This window comes from Trametes versicolor (genome assembly GCF_000271585.1).
Source record: "Trametes versicolor FP-101664 SS1 unplaced genomic scaffold TRAVEscaffold_4, whole genome shotgun sequence".
Classification (NCBI taxonomy): Eukaryota; Fungi; Basidiomycota; class Agaricomycetes; order Polyporales; family Polyporaceae; genus Trametes; species Trametes versicolor.
In genome coordinates, this window is record NW_007360324.1 from 813,020 (window position 1) to 829,922 (window position 16,903).

General features: G+C 57.3%; 6 protein-coding genes across 6 annotated transcripts; 3 read left to right on the top strand and 3 right to left on the bottom strand.

Moving 5' to 3' along the window:
* Nucleotides 1-749: 749 nt before the first annotated feature.
* On the top strand, nt 750-1,590 carry TRAVEDRAFT_35966 (phosphoglycerate mutase-like protein; the record flags this gene model as incomplete). The annotated part of the gene is made up of 3 exons (XM_008037994.1): nt 750-941; nt 1,022-1,090; nt 1,180-1,590. The coding sequence occupies 3 exons, from the start codon at nt 750-752 to the stop codon at nt 1,588-1,590; spliced, it is 672 nt and encodes a 223-aa protein (XP_008036185.1).
* A 127-nt stretch (nt 1,591-1,717) lies between these two features.
* Nucleotides 1,718-2,813, bottom strand: TRAVEDRAFT_120108 (uncharacterized protein; the record flags this gene model as incomplete). The annotated part of the gene is made up of 8 exons (XM_008038477.1): nt 1,718-1,767; nt 1,832-1,876; nt 1,932-2,013; nt 2,105-2,262; nt 2,323-2,431; nt 2,493-2,501; nt 2,573-2,589; nt 2,678-2,813. The coding sequence occupies 8 exons, from the start codon at nt 2,811-2,813 to the stop codon at nt 1,718-1,720; spliced, it is 606 nt and encodes a 201-aa protein (XP_008036668.1).
* Nucleotides 2,814-2,996: 183 nt separating this feature from the next.
* On the top strand, nt 2,997-5,617 carry TRAVEDRAFT_145520 (calcium/proton exchanger). Its single transcript, XM_008038478.1, has 16 exons — nt 2,997-3,297; nt 3,362-3,482; nt 3,537-3,562; nt 3,615-3,672; nt 3,752-3,800; nt 3,863-3,872; nt 3,956-3,977; nt 4,062-4,285; nt 4,369-4,454; nt 4,515-4,558; nt 4,617-4,696; nt 4,756-4,845; nt 4,901-4,987; nt 5,044-5,090; nt 5,145-5,212; nt 5,265-5,617. The coding sequence occupies exons 1-16, from the start codon at nt 3,034-3,036 to the stop codon at nt 5,276-5,278; spliced, it is 1,290 nt and encodes a 429-aa protein (XP_008036669.1). The 5' UTR covers nt 2,997-3,033; the 3' UTR covers nt 5,279-5,617.
* Nucleotides 5,618-5,917: 300 nt separating this feature from the next.
* Nucleotides 5,918-9,751, bottom strand: TRAVEDRAFT_70704 (phospholipase A-2-activating protein; the record flags this gene model as incomplete). Its single annotated transcript, XM_008038479.1, has 19 exons — nt 5,918-6,426; nt 6,479-6,544; nt 6,592-6,664; nt 6,718-6,797; nt 6,852-7,078; nt 7,136-7,313; nt 7,369-7,455; nt 7,504-7,673; nt 7,728-7,799; nt 7,852-7,998; nt 8,053-8,212; nt 8,272-8,330; nt 8,387-8,641; nt 8,711-8,850; nt 8,904-9,033; nt 9,090-9,193; nt 9,258-9,414; nt 9,477-9,654; nt 9,707-9,751. The coding sequence occupies 19 exons, from the start codon at nt 9,749-9,751 to the stop codon at nt 6,286-6,288; spliced, it is 2,469 nt and encodes an 822-aa protein (XP_008036670.1). The 3' UTR covers nt 5,918-6,285.
* Nucleotides 9,752-12,324: 2,573 nt separating this feature from the next.
* Nucleotides 12,325-15,516, bottom strand: TRAVEDRAFT_119861 (uncharacterized protein; the record flags this gene model as incomplete). The annotated part of the gene is given in 16 exon segments (XM_008038480.1): nt 12,325-12,509; nt 12,721-12,975; nt 13,030-13,080; nt 13,138-13,202; nt 13,255-13,410; nt 13,477-13,535; nt 13,586-13,728; nt 13,786-13,985; nt 14,170-14,367; nt 14,387-14,810; nt 14,867-14,918; nt 14,990-15,136; nt 15,185-15,215; nt 15,267-15,286; nt 15,342-15,407; nt 15,463-15,516. The coding sequence occupies 16 exon segments, from the start codon at nt 15,514-15,516 to the stop codon at nt 12,325-12,327; spliced, it is 2,106 nt and encodes a 701-aa protein (XP_008036671.1).
* A 599-nt stretch (nt 15,517-16,115) lies between these two features.
* TRAVEDRAFT_35971 (Sybindin-like protein) lies at nt 16,116-16,671 on the top strand (the record flags this gene model as incomplete). Its single annotated transcript, XM_008037995.1, has 4 exons — nt 16,116-16,136; nt 16,195-16,240; nt 16,289-16,450; nt 16,502-16,671. The coding sequence occupies 4 exons, from the start codon at nt 16,116-16,118 to the stop codon at nt 16,669-16,671; spliced, it is 399 nt and encodes a 132-aa protein (XP_008036186.1).
* Nucleotides 16,672-16,903: the final 232 nt, after the last annotated feature.

The following is a 16,903-nucleotide window of genomic DNA, read 5'->3' on the forward strand; positions in this document are numbered from 1 at the left end:
CACACCTTACAGAGCTCTGACACGGCGGCAATCAGGGCTACTTCTATCCTCGTCTCGCGCTTCATCCTCAACCTTCGTGAGGTGGCTTCAGGCCCCTTCTCCGACTTCGACCCCACGTCGGACGCGTACCAGGACCTCCTCGTCTCCTGGCACATGGTCAGCCACTCTTTCGCAGCAAGTGCTCGCTCCTCCGGACGCGGCATACCAGACTTCCTCGCGCCCTTGGGTGCGTCTCTTGACCAACGGTCGTCGTTCGAATCGGATGCCTACGACTCAGAGTACAAGGAGCGAGACGCTGATGCTATAGAGGGGGCGGCAGCGGCCGCTGGAGGTGCGGATATGGAACTTGTGCAGACAGTAAGCCTGCCTTGGAAGAACTTGGAGACGAATCCTTTCATTTGGAACCATGATAATGAACTAGAACCGTTGTAACGTATAGCTGAGAAGGCCCGTGTATCATAGGCAGTCTAGATTATACTCGCTTAATTTGCACATTACTAGCACTCACATAAACCGATTACAACCGCACGTTCGCTGGGCGTTGAGCTTCATCTATGTTTATGTACCCAGCATGCGTGCTCTCTAGTGCTCGACCGAAGATGCTGAGCCCAAGAGCAGCGGAGTCCGGACCGATACCTCCGCAGCTGTCACTGAGATCCACATACGAGATCGCCGCGCCGCCGACCAACGTCGTCCTCGACCTGCCAAACCTGCTCATCCACCTACCCCATCCTGCTCCCGCGATCCCAATGACCCTCGTCGCCCGTGTCTACATCGTTCGCCACGGCGAGACGGACGACAACCGGGCGGGCATCATCCAGGGCCACCTCGACACGCCGCTGAACGCGGCGGGCGTCCGCCAGGCGTGCCTCGCCGCGGACGCGCTCGCGGACGTCCCCTTCGACGCCGCGTACACGAGCGACCTCTCTCGCGCGCGCAAGGTGCGCAGATTTGTCTCTGTGCGAGGAGGGAGGTAGGGCTCAATGTCGGACGCGTAATATCCCGTGTGTGCGTATGGCAGACGGCAGAGATCATTATGGAGGCACACCCTGGCGTGCTGCTGGAGACATCGGAGGCACTCCGCGAGCGGGTGCGTGGGCCCATATATGGACACGCAGAAACTGGCTCTGATCACACTTGTGCTCTCTGCATTATACTACTACGGCTACGCGACATCAGTTCATGGGCGACTGGCAAGGCCGGGATATGCACGCACGGGGCGACCCGCCCGCGAACCTCGAGCCCGTCGCGCACCTCTCCACACGCGCCGTGCAGTGGTGGAACACCACCGTCGCGCGCCTCGCACAGCGTAAGGCCGCCGAGCTCGCGTCTGCGGGGGACGCGTCTACGTTCGCGCCGGCACACGTGCTGGTCGTTGCGCACGGCGGACTCATCGGGACGCTGGTGACGACGCTGACGGGGAGCAGGAAGGTGCGCGCGGCGCAGGGCGTGGTGGTGGGCCGGTGCTTCAACGCGTCGATCTCGGTCGTGGATGTCGAGGAGGATGGAAGGGGCGTGTTGGTGAGCTATGCGGATACGACGCATTTGGATGTGGATTTGGTGCAGGAGAATGCGGATTTGTTGCCGTGACAGACGGGGGTGAGTGTAGATGTACAGAACAGCATGATAGACAGCACTAGCAAACAGGGGCATTTGTTGGATATAGTACACCGGCACCTTCGAGCCTTGGTAAGGCCGGAGACGGCGGGAGGTATATTCAAGGGTATGCAACGCCGGCCTCTTTCATGAGGTCGGCCACCTCGACATCTGAAAAATACATCGAGAGATGGTGAGGTAATAGCGGCATACTTTGAGTGAACTTCGGACTTACGGTCTTCGGTATGCTTCATCCTTGAGGCGTATGAACAGGTCTCACCTACACATGCATTAGTGCCGAGATATCTGGACCCCGGAGAACGCTGCGAGGGTACCTGGGCCAAATACAAAGTCGCCTCCCAACTGGGAGATGTTGCCGTTTTTCCCAATGTTTTGCGGGTTCTTGAGCGGACCATCCTGTACGGCATAGGAGCACATCATAAACAAGCCCATGGCGCACAGTAGACAAAGCCGGAGTCAGCGGGTACGCAGTGCGGTGCACACATACCCATATACTCTTCAAGACGCCCGCAATGAAGCTCTTGCCAACATAGCTGCGCTTCGGCTGTCCAGCAGGTGTACGGTCAAGGCTCTCCACGAGGCCAAAAGTGTGATAAAGTGCGCGGGAAGGGTCCGCGTACATGGCGTACGTGAAACCCGCGGTCTCTGAGGGGTACAAACCTGTGAGCGAACGTACCAAGACGAGTAGCGTTGTCGGGCTCGCACCGCAGTAGTTCTTAATGAGCTTCCAGTCGCCACAGCCTATGACGATTAGACGGACGCTAGCTTCATCGAAGGCTTCCTTGCGGACTGAAGCTAACTGAGTGACATATTGCTATTGGATGCAGGTCACGATCAACGACGATCGGGGAGTACCCAAGAGAGCGGAGATATACTTGGCAGACCTGCGTGTACCGCATCGGAGGAGGGTACTGTCAATGCCAGAGCATGCGCGACATGAATGCTAGGTACATACACCGCAGAAGAAGTGTCCTGAGTTAAATTCGAGCAGGCGCGGAGGTGGACGGGCGCAGCGTTAGCTGATATTGAGCGGCGGCACTGTGGCGGAAGTATACTGTACGAATGAAGACGACGACTGTCTTCTGGTCCTGGATAAGACTGCCAAAAGAGACTTCCTTGCCCGACTGATCAAACACGTTCAACGCTGCGGCCTTCGCGAGGACGTCCGTTGCGGGGATGGCGGTGTGTGTGGCCATGAGGCGAGGACCGGGGTGGAAAGGAGAGAAGGTGGCCGAGTGCGAGCGGATGAACGCTAACCGTGAATGGCGCGTTACGTAACGGGGGGCTATACGGCGAGCGTTGCGCCAAGGTTCGCCGTTCCTCATCCCGCCCTTTCTTCTCTGCATCTAAAAAGCGACCGCTGTCTGCTGCACACCTCACCGACTCTCTCTTTTTCCTGCTGTATCTCTCCTGCACATGTCTGCTGTGACCGACCGTACGCCGCTCCTGGAAAACGGCAATGGCGCCGAGCCACCCAAGCCGTTCTTCAGGCGCTTCGCCGACACCCTCAGCGCCGAGGGCCAGCCGTCGTGGCTGCAGTCGTACAAGTTCTTCTTCTTTGGCTCGTATCTGAACGTCCTGCTCGTCTTCATCCCGCTCAGCTTCTTCTCGCACTTCCTGAACTGGGATGCCGCCCTGCGCTTTGGCTTCAGCTTCGTCGCGATTATGCCCCTGGCCGCAGTACGTCATAGCCGTGGCGCCCGTGTGGTTTGAATGGGATTGACTGTTTGCAATGTTCGTGTAGCTGCTCGGCACCGCGACAGATCAGCTCTCGCTCAAGCTGGGCCAAACACTCTCCGGGCTGCTCAACGCGTCCTTCGGCAATGCCGTCGAGATCATCGTCGGAATTGCGGCGCTCCTCCAAGGTTCGTCTCGCACGCTTCCGCGCCCGTCCCGCGCGTCTGCTCACTTCCCCGCAGGAGAGCTGCGCATCGTGCAGACGTCTGTGCGTGCCGTAGTCCGCTCGCGTCCTGTTTCCAAGCTCACACGCGTCACAGCTCCTGGGCTCCATCCTCTCCAACCTCCTCCTCGTCCTCGGCTGCTCCTTCCTCGCAGGTACGTGACGGCGCCATGACGCGTGTTGCCGCGCCTTCCGGTCCCTCTCTCGCGCCGCTCACCCGGCATCTGCATGCAGGGGGCATCAAGTTCCAGGAGAGCAACTTCCAGATAACCGCTGCGCAGGCGTGAGTAGTCCTCCGATAGACTGCACTGCCTGCCCGCTAATAGCTTCCGATCGAATGTCCAGCTCGAGTTCGGTATGCACCCGCCACATTGTTTCCGCCCTCCGAAAGACTCACATGATACCCCCTCATTGTCCGCGGTTTGACGCTGCGCGCAGCTCATGACCCTTACATGCATCAGTAAGTCGCACCGCCCCGCGCCCAGTTAACGGTGTGTCCGGAGCTGACTTCCGAGTCTGCACTATCGTGCAATGGCGAAAACAGCTCTCGTCATTCCGGCCGCATACCACAGCGCCAAGTCGCACTCTGGGGGCCTGGAAGGCCCGGCGAACCTCACGTCCATTGCGCCGATCATCAGCCAGCTCGACCCGAAGCACGAGCTCGGATTCGACGGCATGGACGCGGGCTCCGTGCACGGGCTCAAGATCATCTCGCGCGGCACGGCGATCCTGCTGCTCATCGTCTACATCGCGTACCTGTTCTTCCAGGTCAGTGCAGACGCGCGCCCGACGCACGTGTGCATCCCGCGAGAACCACCCGCTGACTTATGCCTCGCGGCAATGCAATCTAGCTCAAGACGCATGCGTATCTGTACACGCCCACGACCGAGGTCGAGGAGGAAGACCCGGAGATGAGCATTCCGGCGGCTGCTTCCGCGTGAGTCCGGGAGATGTACGGTCTCGTCTATGGCCGGCGGACGTTGAACGTGTTTTACAGGCTTCTTCTCGTCACGGTGATCACTTCGTTCTGTGCAGACTACCGTGCGTACAGCTCGGCTGGCTGGTGCTTCTCTCTTCTAACTTCCCTGCGTATACGTAGTCGTCGCTTCGATTGAGGAGACCGCTACCCGGTATTCAATTCCGAAGCCATTTATCGGTCTAATTTTACTCCCCATCGTGGTGCGTACTTCCAGCAATTCAACGTTCCGGTTTCCGCGTATACTGAGTGTTCCGGACAGGCAAATGCGGCGGAACATGTAACGTCCGTATGGATGGCGATGAAGAACAAGATGGAATTAACCATCGGCATCTGTGTCGGGAGCTCGATCGTGCGTTCTTTCCGATGCTGCCGGTGTATACGCGCTGACGGACAGCGCTCTGCAGCAAATTGCCGCCTTTGTTGTGCCGCTGCTCGTTATTGTGGGCTGGATCACGCACCACGACCTCACGCTGTTCTTCGCCGACTTCGAGGTGCGTTCTGCTTACTGCCTCCTGCCGATTTTGTTGGCGCTGACGTCTACGTGCAGACGATTGTTCTGTTCGTGTCGGTGCTGCTCGTGAACTTCCTCATCCAGTATGTCTCTTGTCATTGTTGTGCACACGCACTGTTGCTTACCTTGTTCTGCAGGGACGGCAAGTCCAACTATATGGAAGGTCTCATGCTGGTCACGCTTTACCTCGTCATTGCCCTCGCTTGTGAGTCGCCCCGCTGGATCCCACGAAACATCCGCTCACTCGCCCCCCACAGTCTGGGTCTCATAACGCACCATGCATCGTGTTCCAGCGTTCCCGACTCTCGCGACACCTCCCCGCCCTCTGCTCCCTCCCTGGTCAACATGCGCTTACACACCTACCGTATATCCTTGCTTTCGGCCGGCGCCCTCCCCAACCGAGTCGCTCCTTTTGTCGGACGTTGCTTTGTCCCCACCTGCTTCATGTTCATGTATCGTACTTTTCTCCTGGAGCTTCAGCGCGTGGCGGCGTGCCGCCATTTGGAGCAGTCGTTGTCCGGGCTTGTCGCCCCTGCCTAAGTATCTGTGTTTTGCCACGTATCAAGTGTGAGCGGCGTAAATACTTGAATGATCTGATAGTTGGTCTCGGCGAAATAGTGTTGCATCCGGTTCATGTCGGACAAGAGAGATTGCACAAGTCGATTTCATGATGTTACAACGGAAACGCGATGGTGCGCAAGATGCAGTCCTGCACGGCGAGACCTCGTTAGCGCACGTTCTCGAAGAAGACCGCACAGACAGAATAGTGACCACCTACTAGTACCCAAAGCACAACTACACCAACCCAAGAACCCAAGAAATACCGGAATGTGCCCAGCAGTCTAGTGGCAATGATGGCGGAGATGGCGCGATGGAGTGTGGGCGCACGCTGCAAGATACATACGCGGGAGAAGTCGATGAGCGAAAGAGGTGTGAGTGCATGAAGCGGGGGCATGGCAATATGTGGGTGAGGAGAGGAGAGGAGAGACAAAGACATGGGAAGTATAGAAAGACAACGCTACATTGATGGTGGATACCCCTTCTTTACGGTAACGAAACACAAGTCCATCCGCCTCAGTCAAGAATCGAGTGTCGAGGACGCTCGTCCGCGGTGCCTCCGTGCAACGACCATTCCCGCCCATGAACAATTTGAACAACCTCCTCGGAACGAGAACCAGCCATCCGACCTACGTATACCCCACGCACAGAAGCACGCGTCCCTATTTCACCGTATAATACGAGCATATGTTTTTGGGGTTCGTGGAAGGGGGCGCGAGATCAGAACAGTGCGACGACCTCTTTTGAGACGTCCCGGATGCGGGGCTCGGGGAACGTCACGGTGAGCGCAGCGAGCACTTGTCGAGCGGTGTTCTGGTGTTCTGGGAGGAGCGGGTGCGCCTGCTCCTTCGCGGCGAAAGCCTGCACGTGGGTCAGCTTCGCGCATTCTAAGGCGGCGCGCGTTAGTACTTACAATGTCGCCGAGGGCAACCAGGGCGCGGTACGCGGCTTCGCCTTCGGTCTTCTCTGAGTTCAAAATCTAGGACGCGGTCAGACGGAGCCGCTTAATATATCCGACCAGCATACCTCGAGAACCAGAGCGACGAGCTGGTTCCGCAGAGGAACGGTCAGCATCTCCCGCAGGCCGGTGCACGATACGCTGGACAAACGATCAGCTCCCGTGGTCATAGGTCATAAAACAACAATGCTAACTTGAACAGGATGGTCGTCAAGGACACACGAAGCGAGTTAGTGAGGACAACGTATGGGACTTCGCCCAACGTGTTAAGAACCTGTCCAGCGCAGCGGTAAGCTTCACACGCAGTAGCGGTGCCGAGATCACCGACCTCCTGCACCCATGCGCCGTCCTTCAGCGTCGTTCCGTCCTGGAAGACGTTGGCAAGGGAGCGCAGAAGAAAGAGCGTGTTAGTCTCGCGCTGTTTAGGGAGCGGTGACGACCACGGCTCGTTCCAGCTCGCGCCCTTGAACAAGGCCGCGAAGAACCGGGTCCGCAAAGCCGGGTCGGTATACGCTGTCGGGCAGAACGCGAGGACAAGACGGCTGAGGTCCATCACTGCCAAGGGTGGAAATAATGAGCACCAAACGATGAGCGCGGGCGACGTCTACGAACGGGGGAAAATCTGAGACTGGGGCCAGCGCTCGAGGAGCTGGATGATGGCGTCGATGTGGTTGCTGGTGAGCTTCTTCGAAGGGGGGTCAAGGGGATGTGATACAGCTTGAGCAAGATACGTGAAAGTTTCGTCGATGAGATTCAGCTCTTGAGGATACATTGCGAGATATCCGGTCGACTATATGCGGCATGGTCAGTATGCATGCATTGGTCAGAACACTGGGCGAGCTTACAATTTCGTTCCGGAGGGCCTGGTCGAATTGGTACAGTTTGGCTTGCATTGCGGATACATGTGCTTGACGGAAAGATAGTGGAGTTCTCTGCGAAATAAATTAGCGGGGGTCGCGAGCATATTGGAAGCAACATACAACAGGTATAACATTTACTACATTCGTGTTGGTGGCTAGCGGGGGCGGGGGCATGACCGGCGAAGTCGCGCTGTTGGAATACCGCGAGGCGCCCGTCCAAGGATCGTTGCCGGTCGCAACTGCTGGAGGAGGTGTAGGGGCAGCCGAAGGAGCACGGTACCTTGAAGCGCCTAGAAGCAAAATATAGGTGTGAAAGAAGCAGTACATCTGTAAGCATTACTCACCGGTGAAGGGGTCCTGGTAGTCGGACGCTCCCGCGGATGCCGTTGCTTGTGAGGCCTGGTACCTGGAGGCACCTAATGCATAGTGAGCTTGTGCACGATATTGTTCGAAATCCAGGTAGCGCACCGGTGTAAGGATCCGCAAATTGCTCGCCCGACGGGGCGGCTGTCGCGCCTCCCGCGTTCTTCTCGATGAACCGAACAACTTCGTCGAGGTAGCTGAGGGGAAGCTCGTTGTTCTCCAGGAAGCGCTGCGCAGCAATGTAAGGATTGTCTGGATTGAATGGTAAGACGAGGTCCCGTGATGGTCGTGCGACAAGGTTCTCACCGCCCGCGTTGTAAGGAAGCTTCAATGGTGGGGCACCCTCCTTGACGTCAACGTCGAAGACGAAGTCGTACTCGCGGCCCTGGTACAGCTGTTTGCGCCCCGAGCCGACGGCATCGACGACGTCACCGATTTTCTGCCAGCTCGACGATGCGCTGTCCCACTGACGATAAGGACGGAATTAGCAGCCGCGTCAGAGTGCGGATCGCATCCAGCACAAACCTGGTGAGCTTCTACGCTCTCGCCGCGCCTGATCATCTTGACCTCTCCAGGCTTCTTGCCTGAATCACCGTTAGCTTGTGGTCCATCACTTACCCGCGCCGTCCCGCCGACGCACCTAGCTGCGTCAACGCTTCTGGCCCGGGCAGATCAGACTTCTTGATGTCGCCGATCTCCTGGGCAGGAAGGGCTTGCGCCGCGACCAGGTCGTCGAACGCCTTGAGCTGATCTGCTGGTGCCCAGCGCTCCTCTTCTGGGCTGAAGACGCGCACGATTCCATCACTGCAACCGGTCACAATATCACCGTTGGGAGTCGTCGCCACGGTCCACACTGAAATGGCGGGGTGCACGAGAGTCTGAGCACATTCACCGTCTGTGGATGCCGCAAACGAGGTCAGAGATACTGGCGGGGGTAACGGTGTGAGAGGTAGAAAATGCGGACCTCGCCAGACGCGGACTGTCCGGTCCTCTCCACCTGACACGATGTCGCCATTGGGCAGAACGGATATGCTGTAGACGAAAGACGTGTGACCTGATAGCGTATACACGCAGTCGCCTTCCATGGTCCAGATCCGGATTTCGCTGCGGGTGGCAGGTCTAGACCAATGTCCAATAAGAACCGGCCGACCACGTACCTGTCGTTCGAACACGATGCGAAGCCGATGTCAGTAATCAAGGCCAGGCCGCGGACGGCCTGCGTATGTCCGGGATAGGTGCGGACGTTCTTGTGCTGCTTCCACAGCTTGATAGTGTTGTCCGCAGAACCTTCCCATGTTCCTCCGTCAATTAACGCGCGTGCAATGCTTACTAGCGCGACTTACCTGTCAGGAATTGGCCGCCATCGATAGCCAGAACGGTCCAGACGGACTGCTGGTGGCCAACGAGGTCGTATAGTAGCTGGAAGTCCTTCCACACCTTCGCGGTTCTTTGACGGATTAGTTACACGGCCTGCAATGACAGGAGTGTGGCGCGAAGGAAGAAGTACGCACTTGTCCCACGAACCCGAGATAATTGTGCCGTCCTCGGCGGTATGGAGCGTGCATACGTTGTCGGTATGGCCCAGGAGGGAGAAGTTTGGCTCGCCCTTTGTACTGGGGAGTGCGAAGACGTTGACCACCGTGTCCTGTCCGCCAGTGACCGCGTATCCTGTCCATCCCTTGAGCGGCGCGCCCAGAGACACCGCGCCACTAGCCGACATGATTACTCACCTTCTGGAGCACCCGGGGCTGGAGGCAGGTACGCGACGGCGTTGATGTACCTCGAGCCAGCATGGAGGGTGGCGGATTGCGTGAAGGAGGAGCCGGCCGCTTTAGTCCAGACGATCGCTGTCGTATCGCGGGAGGCGGAGAGAACGAGATCGTCTCTGGGGGCCACGACCGCCCTAACCTGAGAAGGGTGAGCACTGGCGGGGCCGCGCGGGGCGGGTCAAGCGACGCACATCGGAGGAGTGTGCAGACAACGCGGCCGACAGTTTGTACGGCATGGCGGGGCAGTTAGAGTCGTGAGCGGATCGTGAAGGAGCGAGAGAGGGAGTCTGGGCGTCGTCGGTTCGGACGAGATGGGCTTTACGGAGGAAAGGGCTGGTCGAATTGGGGAGCAGCGAACCCCCGTCCAGCCTCGAACTTTCGATAGCCGACCATACTCAGCTTCTATTCCAGCCAATCCCTGCATTCCTCCCGCCTTTTCCTCCCTGATTACCGCGACTCTCTCCCCGCCCCGCCGCTCTCCTCCCCGTCCACCCCGCCGACGCGTCGCGCGCCGTCCTTCCCCGCACCCCGCACGCCCCGACGTCGTCCACAGCGCCCCCAACGTCACTCCACACCATGGGAAGATCTGCGCATCACGGTCGGGCGCGATAAATACCACCCGCGCAGCCATTGGACGACGCGCATACGTCGGAGCCCGCGGACTCGGCGAGGGAAGCTCAGGCGGACGGAGATGAATGTGACCACCAGCACGGATTGCAGTGAGATCAATCGCAGCAGTGCATTATCATATGACTAGTACGTCCGAAAGTAAGATGTACACCACTCTAACGAGTCCCGGATACGTGAGAGTGTCGCAGCCAGGGAGATACGGAGGTGCAATAGTCTATGCCTTGCACCGGTTACTTCATCTCCTGCGAGGGCCTCTAGACGCAGGTCGTCGGCCGTGGAGGACGACGCCGACGATTTGCCAAATCATGAGGGGATGAAGAGCGCCGATAACCGCCCAAGCGCCGTTTATACTGCCGCATTTAGGGCAGGCCGCGACTCGCCTCGCCACGAAGATCTGCGCCCGATCCATGTGGCGCCTGAATCTTGTGTGGTTCGAGCCAACAAAGTCGCAAACATCGCGACAGCAAACAACGGCCCACGCCCGGTGCACCCTCCGGTCGGTGTACGCTTGCGCGTCCTTCTCGCCCGCCTCTCGTCGCACAGATGCCCTCGTATCCATGCCGCCCTGGCCCACGGGCGCATTCGTACCCCCGTGCGTAAGTGATGGGAGCCGTTGGAGTCTTTGATCCAGGGTCCAACGTCTGCACATCGGGCGCACTCCAACACCCTCCAAGTCACCCGCCGTGTCAGACCTCTCCCAGCGGTATCGACGCGCTCCATCCTCGGGGCACAGCTTCCGAGAACAGTATATCGACGCACCGACTCGGACGGCGGCCCTCGATAATGCGTATCGCCTCCGGGGCCAGAGTCCGCGCAGGTCAGCTGCAGGTGCCTTCCATGGGCGCAATTTAGTACGCCTTTCGCAGGTCATACACCTTACCCGTTGTGCCGCGCCATGTGTAATAGACGTGCAATTCAGGGTCGCGCGCGCGAACGTGCCCCACTAGCGTCTGCCACCCCGAATCTGGGCGATCGTGTGCAGCACTAATGCCGAACCCGGGAGCTCCACGAGGAGGGTTCTCTCTCTCCACAACCCGCGGCTATATCTGCCCAATGTCCGTATACGCGATCGCACTCGCACCCTTGGCCACGGACCCTCAAATCAACGCGCACCGAATATCCTCATGTTGATCTTGCGGACGGGCACCGAATATCGGTGCTACCACACTTCAGGCGGGGCTACGTCCCCCTGTCACATTTCCAGGGCGTTTCCACCGCTGGTCGCGGCCAGAACGCCTGCGCACGGCGGACGTAATAAATACCTGCGCAGGCGGACGCGCATCCCCCAGCGTCCGGCTGCACACGGGCATGTGCTGGCCCGCTATGGCAGGCAGACGACAGGTGTGCGCTTCAGCTTCCACGGTGATAGAGGATATGCTCTGACGAGAATGTTCGTTGTCTCGCCGAAGACCTGGCGGCTGAGCTAGAAGTCGCGCAACGTGCGTCCCGAGGAGCCGTGGGGGCCGACGATCCAGGCCACCGCAAACTTCGGCGGTGCACGCCTGTGGGTCTGACGCGCTGGTGTAGGCATAGGACCGTATCCGAAGGTCCGAACATCAATGCGCCCGATCCTTTATTTCACATTTATTTCCACGGAATATACAGCCGTCGTGCCGGCGGGAGACCGCACGCGCATGCGCATGACCGCAGAAAGCAAACGTCGCTCGATTCGATGCATTTTTGGTTCTCGAAAGTCTCAGGCGAGATACTCGAAAGTCTCAGGCGAGATACAAAGGAAAGGCACAGCCGGGACCTTTTCGAACGTCGTCAGCGTCAGCGACTTCGTTCTCCCATGCCCTGCGACATCTGCTCGGCTACCATGCATTCCACGGGTCAAGGCGTTCACCACGAGGGCGTCGAGTCAATTCCGCGGCGCAGCATTCCGCCACAGAACTTGGCGACACGCGCCAGGCGGATCATCGCGACGGAAGCGGGCAGAATGGCCGCCACACCGTGCACATGTTAGGACGAATAGGGACAAAGCTAGGTATCAAATTCTTAGACGGTAACAAAGTACAACATAACGGGCAGAGCGAACGAGAGGCACAGAGCAGCAGAGTAGACGCAGGTTCTCAGGGTCCATCACAGCAGAGCAATCCAGAAGTCGCAACAGGCAGCAGGGAAGAAACGCCGCACGAGTCTCGGCAGCACCAATCGCTAGAAGTCGTCGACCATACGCCTAGTCCCCCAGGTCGACAGCCGGTCCGAGTGAAATCTTGATCTTCTTCCGGGCGTTGGCACCGTCTTGGTCGGCGCTCGAAGTCTTCCGCTTGAGGTCGTTAATTCGCTCGTCGGCCCCTGGATATTGCGTCTCCTCCTGGGTTTGGGAGCCCAGGCCGACCGGCAAGGGCTGGGTTTCCTCTACTTCGGCGTTAGCCAGGGGCAAGTCCCGCCCATCGGGCAGCCGTGGGAGAGCCTTGGACGTTTCCCTGCGGAAGACATTGGTATCAGCCGAGCATCAGGGTGGGGAGGGCGTCAGCACATTTCGGGATCATTAACCACGTTGTTCTTCTTTCTGCGGCTCTTGCGCTCCGGTTTCTAAAACGCCTCGGTTTAGACTCCTGCCCGGACCAACTGCAAGAACCACCGACCAGATCAGAGAGGCCTAGAAGTCTCTTTTCGACTTCCGGATCGGGATTGAAGTAGTCCTGGTATGCTTGCTCGCTCTTGATCGCCTGCACAAAGACGTAGACCGGTTTCTGCAGGACTTTGCGCCGCTGCGCTGCTTTTGTCTTCGCGTTCACCTTTTTCGTCTTCTTCTTACTCGCGAGCGAGGTGGTCTCCATGAACCCAGATTCGTCGGCTTCTCGAACCTCCTGCGCGATGAACCCTGTGCAAATCGGCACGGTTTAACTTTCGCTCGAAGTAGACGCATATGACCGACCTTCGGCCTCGAGCCGCTTGAATACCTGTCCTGCTACGGTAGAGTCGCAGCCTGTGCAAATGCTGCGGTCAGCGAGCCGCTTTACCAGCGCGTTCACGCACAACCGACCGATCAATTTGGTGAACGCTGACAGGCCCTCGGGCACATGGGTCTCGAACACTTTGATTCCGCGCCTAAGATCACGCTCAGCACAAGAGATCGAACGGTCTAGAACGCGTGCCTTACCTTTGAATGGCCAAGTCCCTGAACTTTGCAATCATCCGCGGGTATAAATCGTGGACCACGATGAGGTCCCAGTTACGGTCGGCCTTGACGCGGCAATCGAAGCAGATGAACTCTGACGGAACGCGTTGGTCCTGAGCGGAGTGAAAACCCATACACCTGTAAGGGTAATATATACGTCAACCGTTGTCGAATATCGGCACGATCCAACCAAATTGAACTTACCACAGATGAAACCATCGGCCGCAACCACCATCGCATTTCAAGCAATCGCAATCCTCGAGCTGCCAAACCAATCAGCTAGAGAAATTTGAGGTCGGGCAAGCACCCTTACAAGAACGCCGCATTCACAATCCATGACAACGGGACTCTCACGGTCCATGACAATGTCAACGCCGCTTTGAGCACCCGCGTCGGTGAATGACTGTATCGGATCTTCCGTACCAGGAAGCTCGGCCTCACGCTGCGACTCCATGTCTAATACCGGCTGTCAGCGATGCGTTGCCACACCTGAAGACGAACTCAAGAACAAACCTAGTATCATGCTATCTTCTTGTGTCTCCGTAGCTCCGCCGGTGATGATATCTTTGAGAAGCTGGGTATCGAGAGATTCAGCGGTCTGAAAGCCCATCGACAAGGATGGTTCGATGTCGGACGGCGGAAGGAGGGACTCTGCCCTGGAGGCGTTATCGCGCCGGTATGAATCCCTGGGCCTTGGCGTAGGCGTTAGGGACCTGGAACGTAGGGGGGACGCTTGTGCGGAGGTAAGAGGGGAAGGGACAACCTGCGTGCCCTCGATCTCTTGTGTAGGAGATACGTCGTCCCTTGTTTGTGATTTACTTTTGGCCTATTGGGAAAGACCTGTCAGAGTGCAGCCTCAGGAATGCGGGGAAAGGGCACACCAGTTGGCCGATACACATAGGCACCGACTCAGGTCTCCCAGCGTATTGTGCCTCTGCGTTCCTGTCCAAGCGACGAGGCGTTTCCGGCTCTGTGTATGGGACAATCGTTCCCTCGTCGTCCCTGAAACCCACCGGTACCACGCGCTCGACAGCCGAGGCGTTACTCTTCGGGACGGCTGTGAGAATGATGCCGTGAGTACGCGAGGCAGATCCCCTATGCACCTCGTGTAAACTTACCACGACGTTCTTCGCCTTCAGAGACGTTCATGTCCGCTAACTCTATATCCGTATCCCAAACAACTCGGCGCTCCAGCGCGTCTTCGCGTTGTACTTCGATCTGCTGAGCACGCATCGAGGCTTCTTCGGCAGGAGTAAGCGGAGGCGCTCCGAAAGGATTTCCGCTTGTGGTGCCGAGGAATGGCGCGTTGTTATCTTCCGCGGACGGTAAATATCCGGATACAGACGTCACTTTGACGTCCACCCCATGGTAGCCTGTCTGCACAGACCCAACGCTGCAACGCTCTGGAATCTCCCCCTTGTTGTGCGTCGTCATGAACCACTTATCCTTCTTCAAGTCACCAGCCCGGAAGTGAGGTGGCTCGTAGTCCTCCGGAGTGTTCTCGTAATAGTAGAGTTTGAAGGTGGCGAATCGGCGTTCTAGATAAGGCCACCGCATGAGACGAGACTCGCCATTTTCCTAAGATGGAGCTTACTGGGTAGCGCGTCCATTTGCGTCGTGGCTTGTATGAGGTTCTTAATTAGAGTCTATATTGCGCGGGTTGGTAACTAACTGCTTTCGCTAGGCGCGAAAAGCCTACCTTTAAACTGCGCTTTACTTCACCGAGAGTGGGTATCTTACCCCTACGTGTTGCGTCCGCCACAGGGTCCTGTGATTGCTTCGATCCGGACAAGGATAGATTCATCATGTCTTCCCCCAGAGACATCACAGGCACTGTGCTCTCTGACCCGGGAACCTTACAATACTGCAGGCAGTGCGTCAATAGGCCAATATTAGAGTTAACAGAACTTACGCTGAAGTTGAACGTATAAGCTTCGACAATACTGGTCGGATATGCATGAGTTTACGATATTTCCATGATCTATGAGCCTCACTTGTTTGGGTCTTGATCGTCCTGAGCCGGCCTATCTCAGCAAAAACGGACGTAAACGATGAGATAGTTAGCTCACCAGGTACACGGCGAAGACAAAGCTACGGAGGTATTGCTTCTGCACAGCATCAAAGATACCATTTTCCTGTATCGAGTCAGTGGGTCTGTTCTCAAATCTCTACAGGTGTCGGGTTACATACCATATAATCGAGGAGCTTGTCTGCCTCCTCCGTAAACCCTTTAGTAACAGTCATGATCTTGAAGCCGCTGACATTCCGTCGTTCGTCTGCGGAAGCAAAGGAGGCCCCGCTCTTCGAGGGTTGTGAAGACAGGGACCCATGCCCAGCAGATGTCAAGTAACCTAGCATATACTCAACAAATGCGCGCATATAGTGACCTCTGTCACTCACTCTCGGAGAAATTGTCGGATGGCAGCAGGTTCCTGACATAGTATGAGCAACTTAATCAATGACATACGGGTTATATCGTACCTTAAGTACGTTATGCAGCCCAATCCTGCTCTAAGTAGAGTCTGTATGGATTGCAAGCTCTGCTGTGAGGTGATGACTGCCTGCACGCCCTTGAAGGTTATGGCATAGGATAGCGAGGTATGTGTTGAGCACTTGCCTGATTCTGGTCAGTTCTGATGGCCTGAGCCTGCATGGTGTTAATCACAGAGGACGGTCAGTGGTGGATGAAGATAAGAGTGAATGAGAGGAAGGACCGGCCGAGGGACGAAGGCAAGGAGGGATTCAAGCGGAGTTTGAAACGCGACGCGTCTTCGACGCGCCCTGACGCGCCCTGCTCATGTGGACGCGGCGCGCAGCGCGTCTAGTCGGTCTGCACTACCATCATGGCCATCTTCGGACTCTGGGTACTTTTCCCTTTCGTACAGGCGTTACCAAAGATTTTACTCAGTATGATGGAGTTAGGTCATCAACAAGGCGGGCGGCTTGGTGTATGAGCGAAGCTTCGGAGGCAAGCGATAAGCGTATGCCAACGAAAGCGACGCTGACCACCAGACAGATGGCCTTCCGCACCTGACGTCGAACGAATACCTCGTCTTGGCTGGAACTCTACACGGAATACACGCCATTACGAGTCGCCTTTCGCCGACCGGATCAAGCTCTGGAGCGCATGTCATCTCCGGCGAGTCGTTCAAAATGAACATCCTCCTGACCGCGACCGGTACAGTTTGTGCTTTTATCAGGTCGACCTCTCTTCTAATGAATCGTACAGGCACGAAGTTTGTCCTCCTCACATCACTCGTCGAGCCCACCGCAGACTCTGTGCTGCAAAAGGTGTATGAGATCTACGCGGACGCAGTCATGAAGAACCCCTTCCATACTCCCGAAATGCCGATCCGAAGCGAAGGCTTTGACACTCGCATAACTGCTCTCCTGGGATGAATTCATTGCTCTTCAAATCAATGTATCCTAGTGTCTGTTCGTCTGGATTGTTCTATGTATGTATCCGTCCGCTCGCAGGTACGAGGGAGGCCATTCCACTCAGTCGGCATTGTGGCGTACACTCGTGCCCGATGCGGAAGGTATGGACGTTTGATGGACTTCTGCGATTCCCTCGCCCATTTTCCCCCAAAGTAGGGCAGGGAGCAAGCTCCGCTTCGCTGGCTGGCTCACT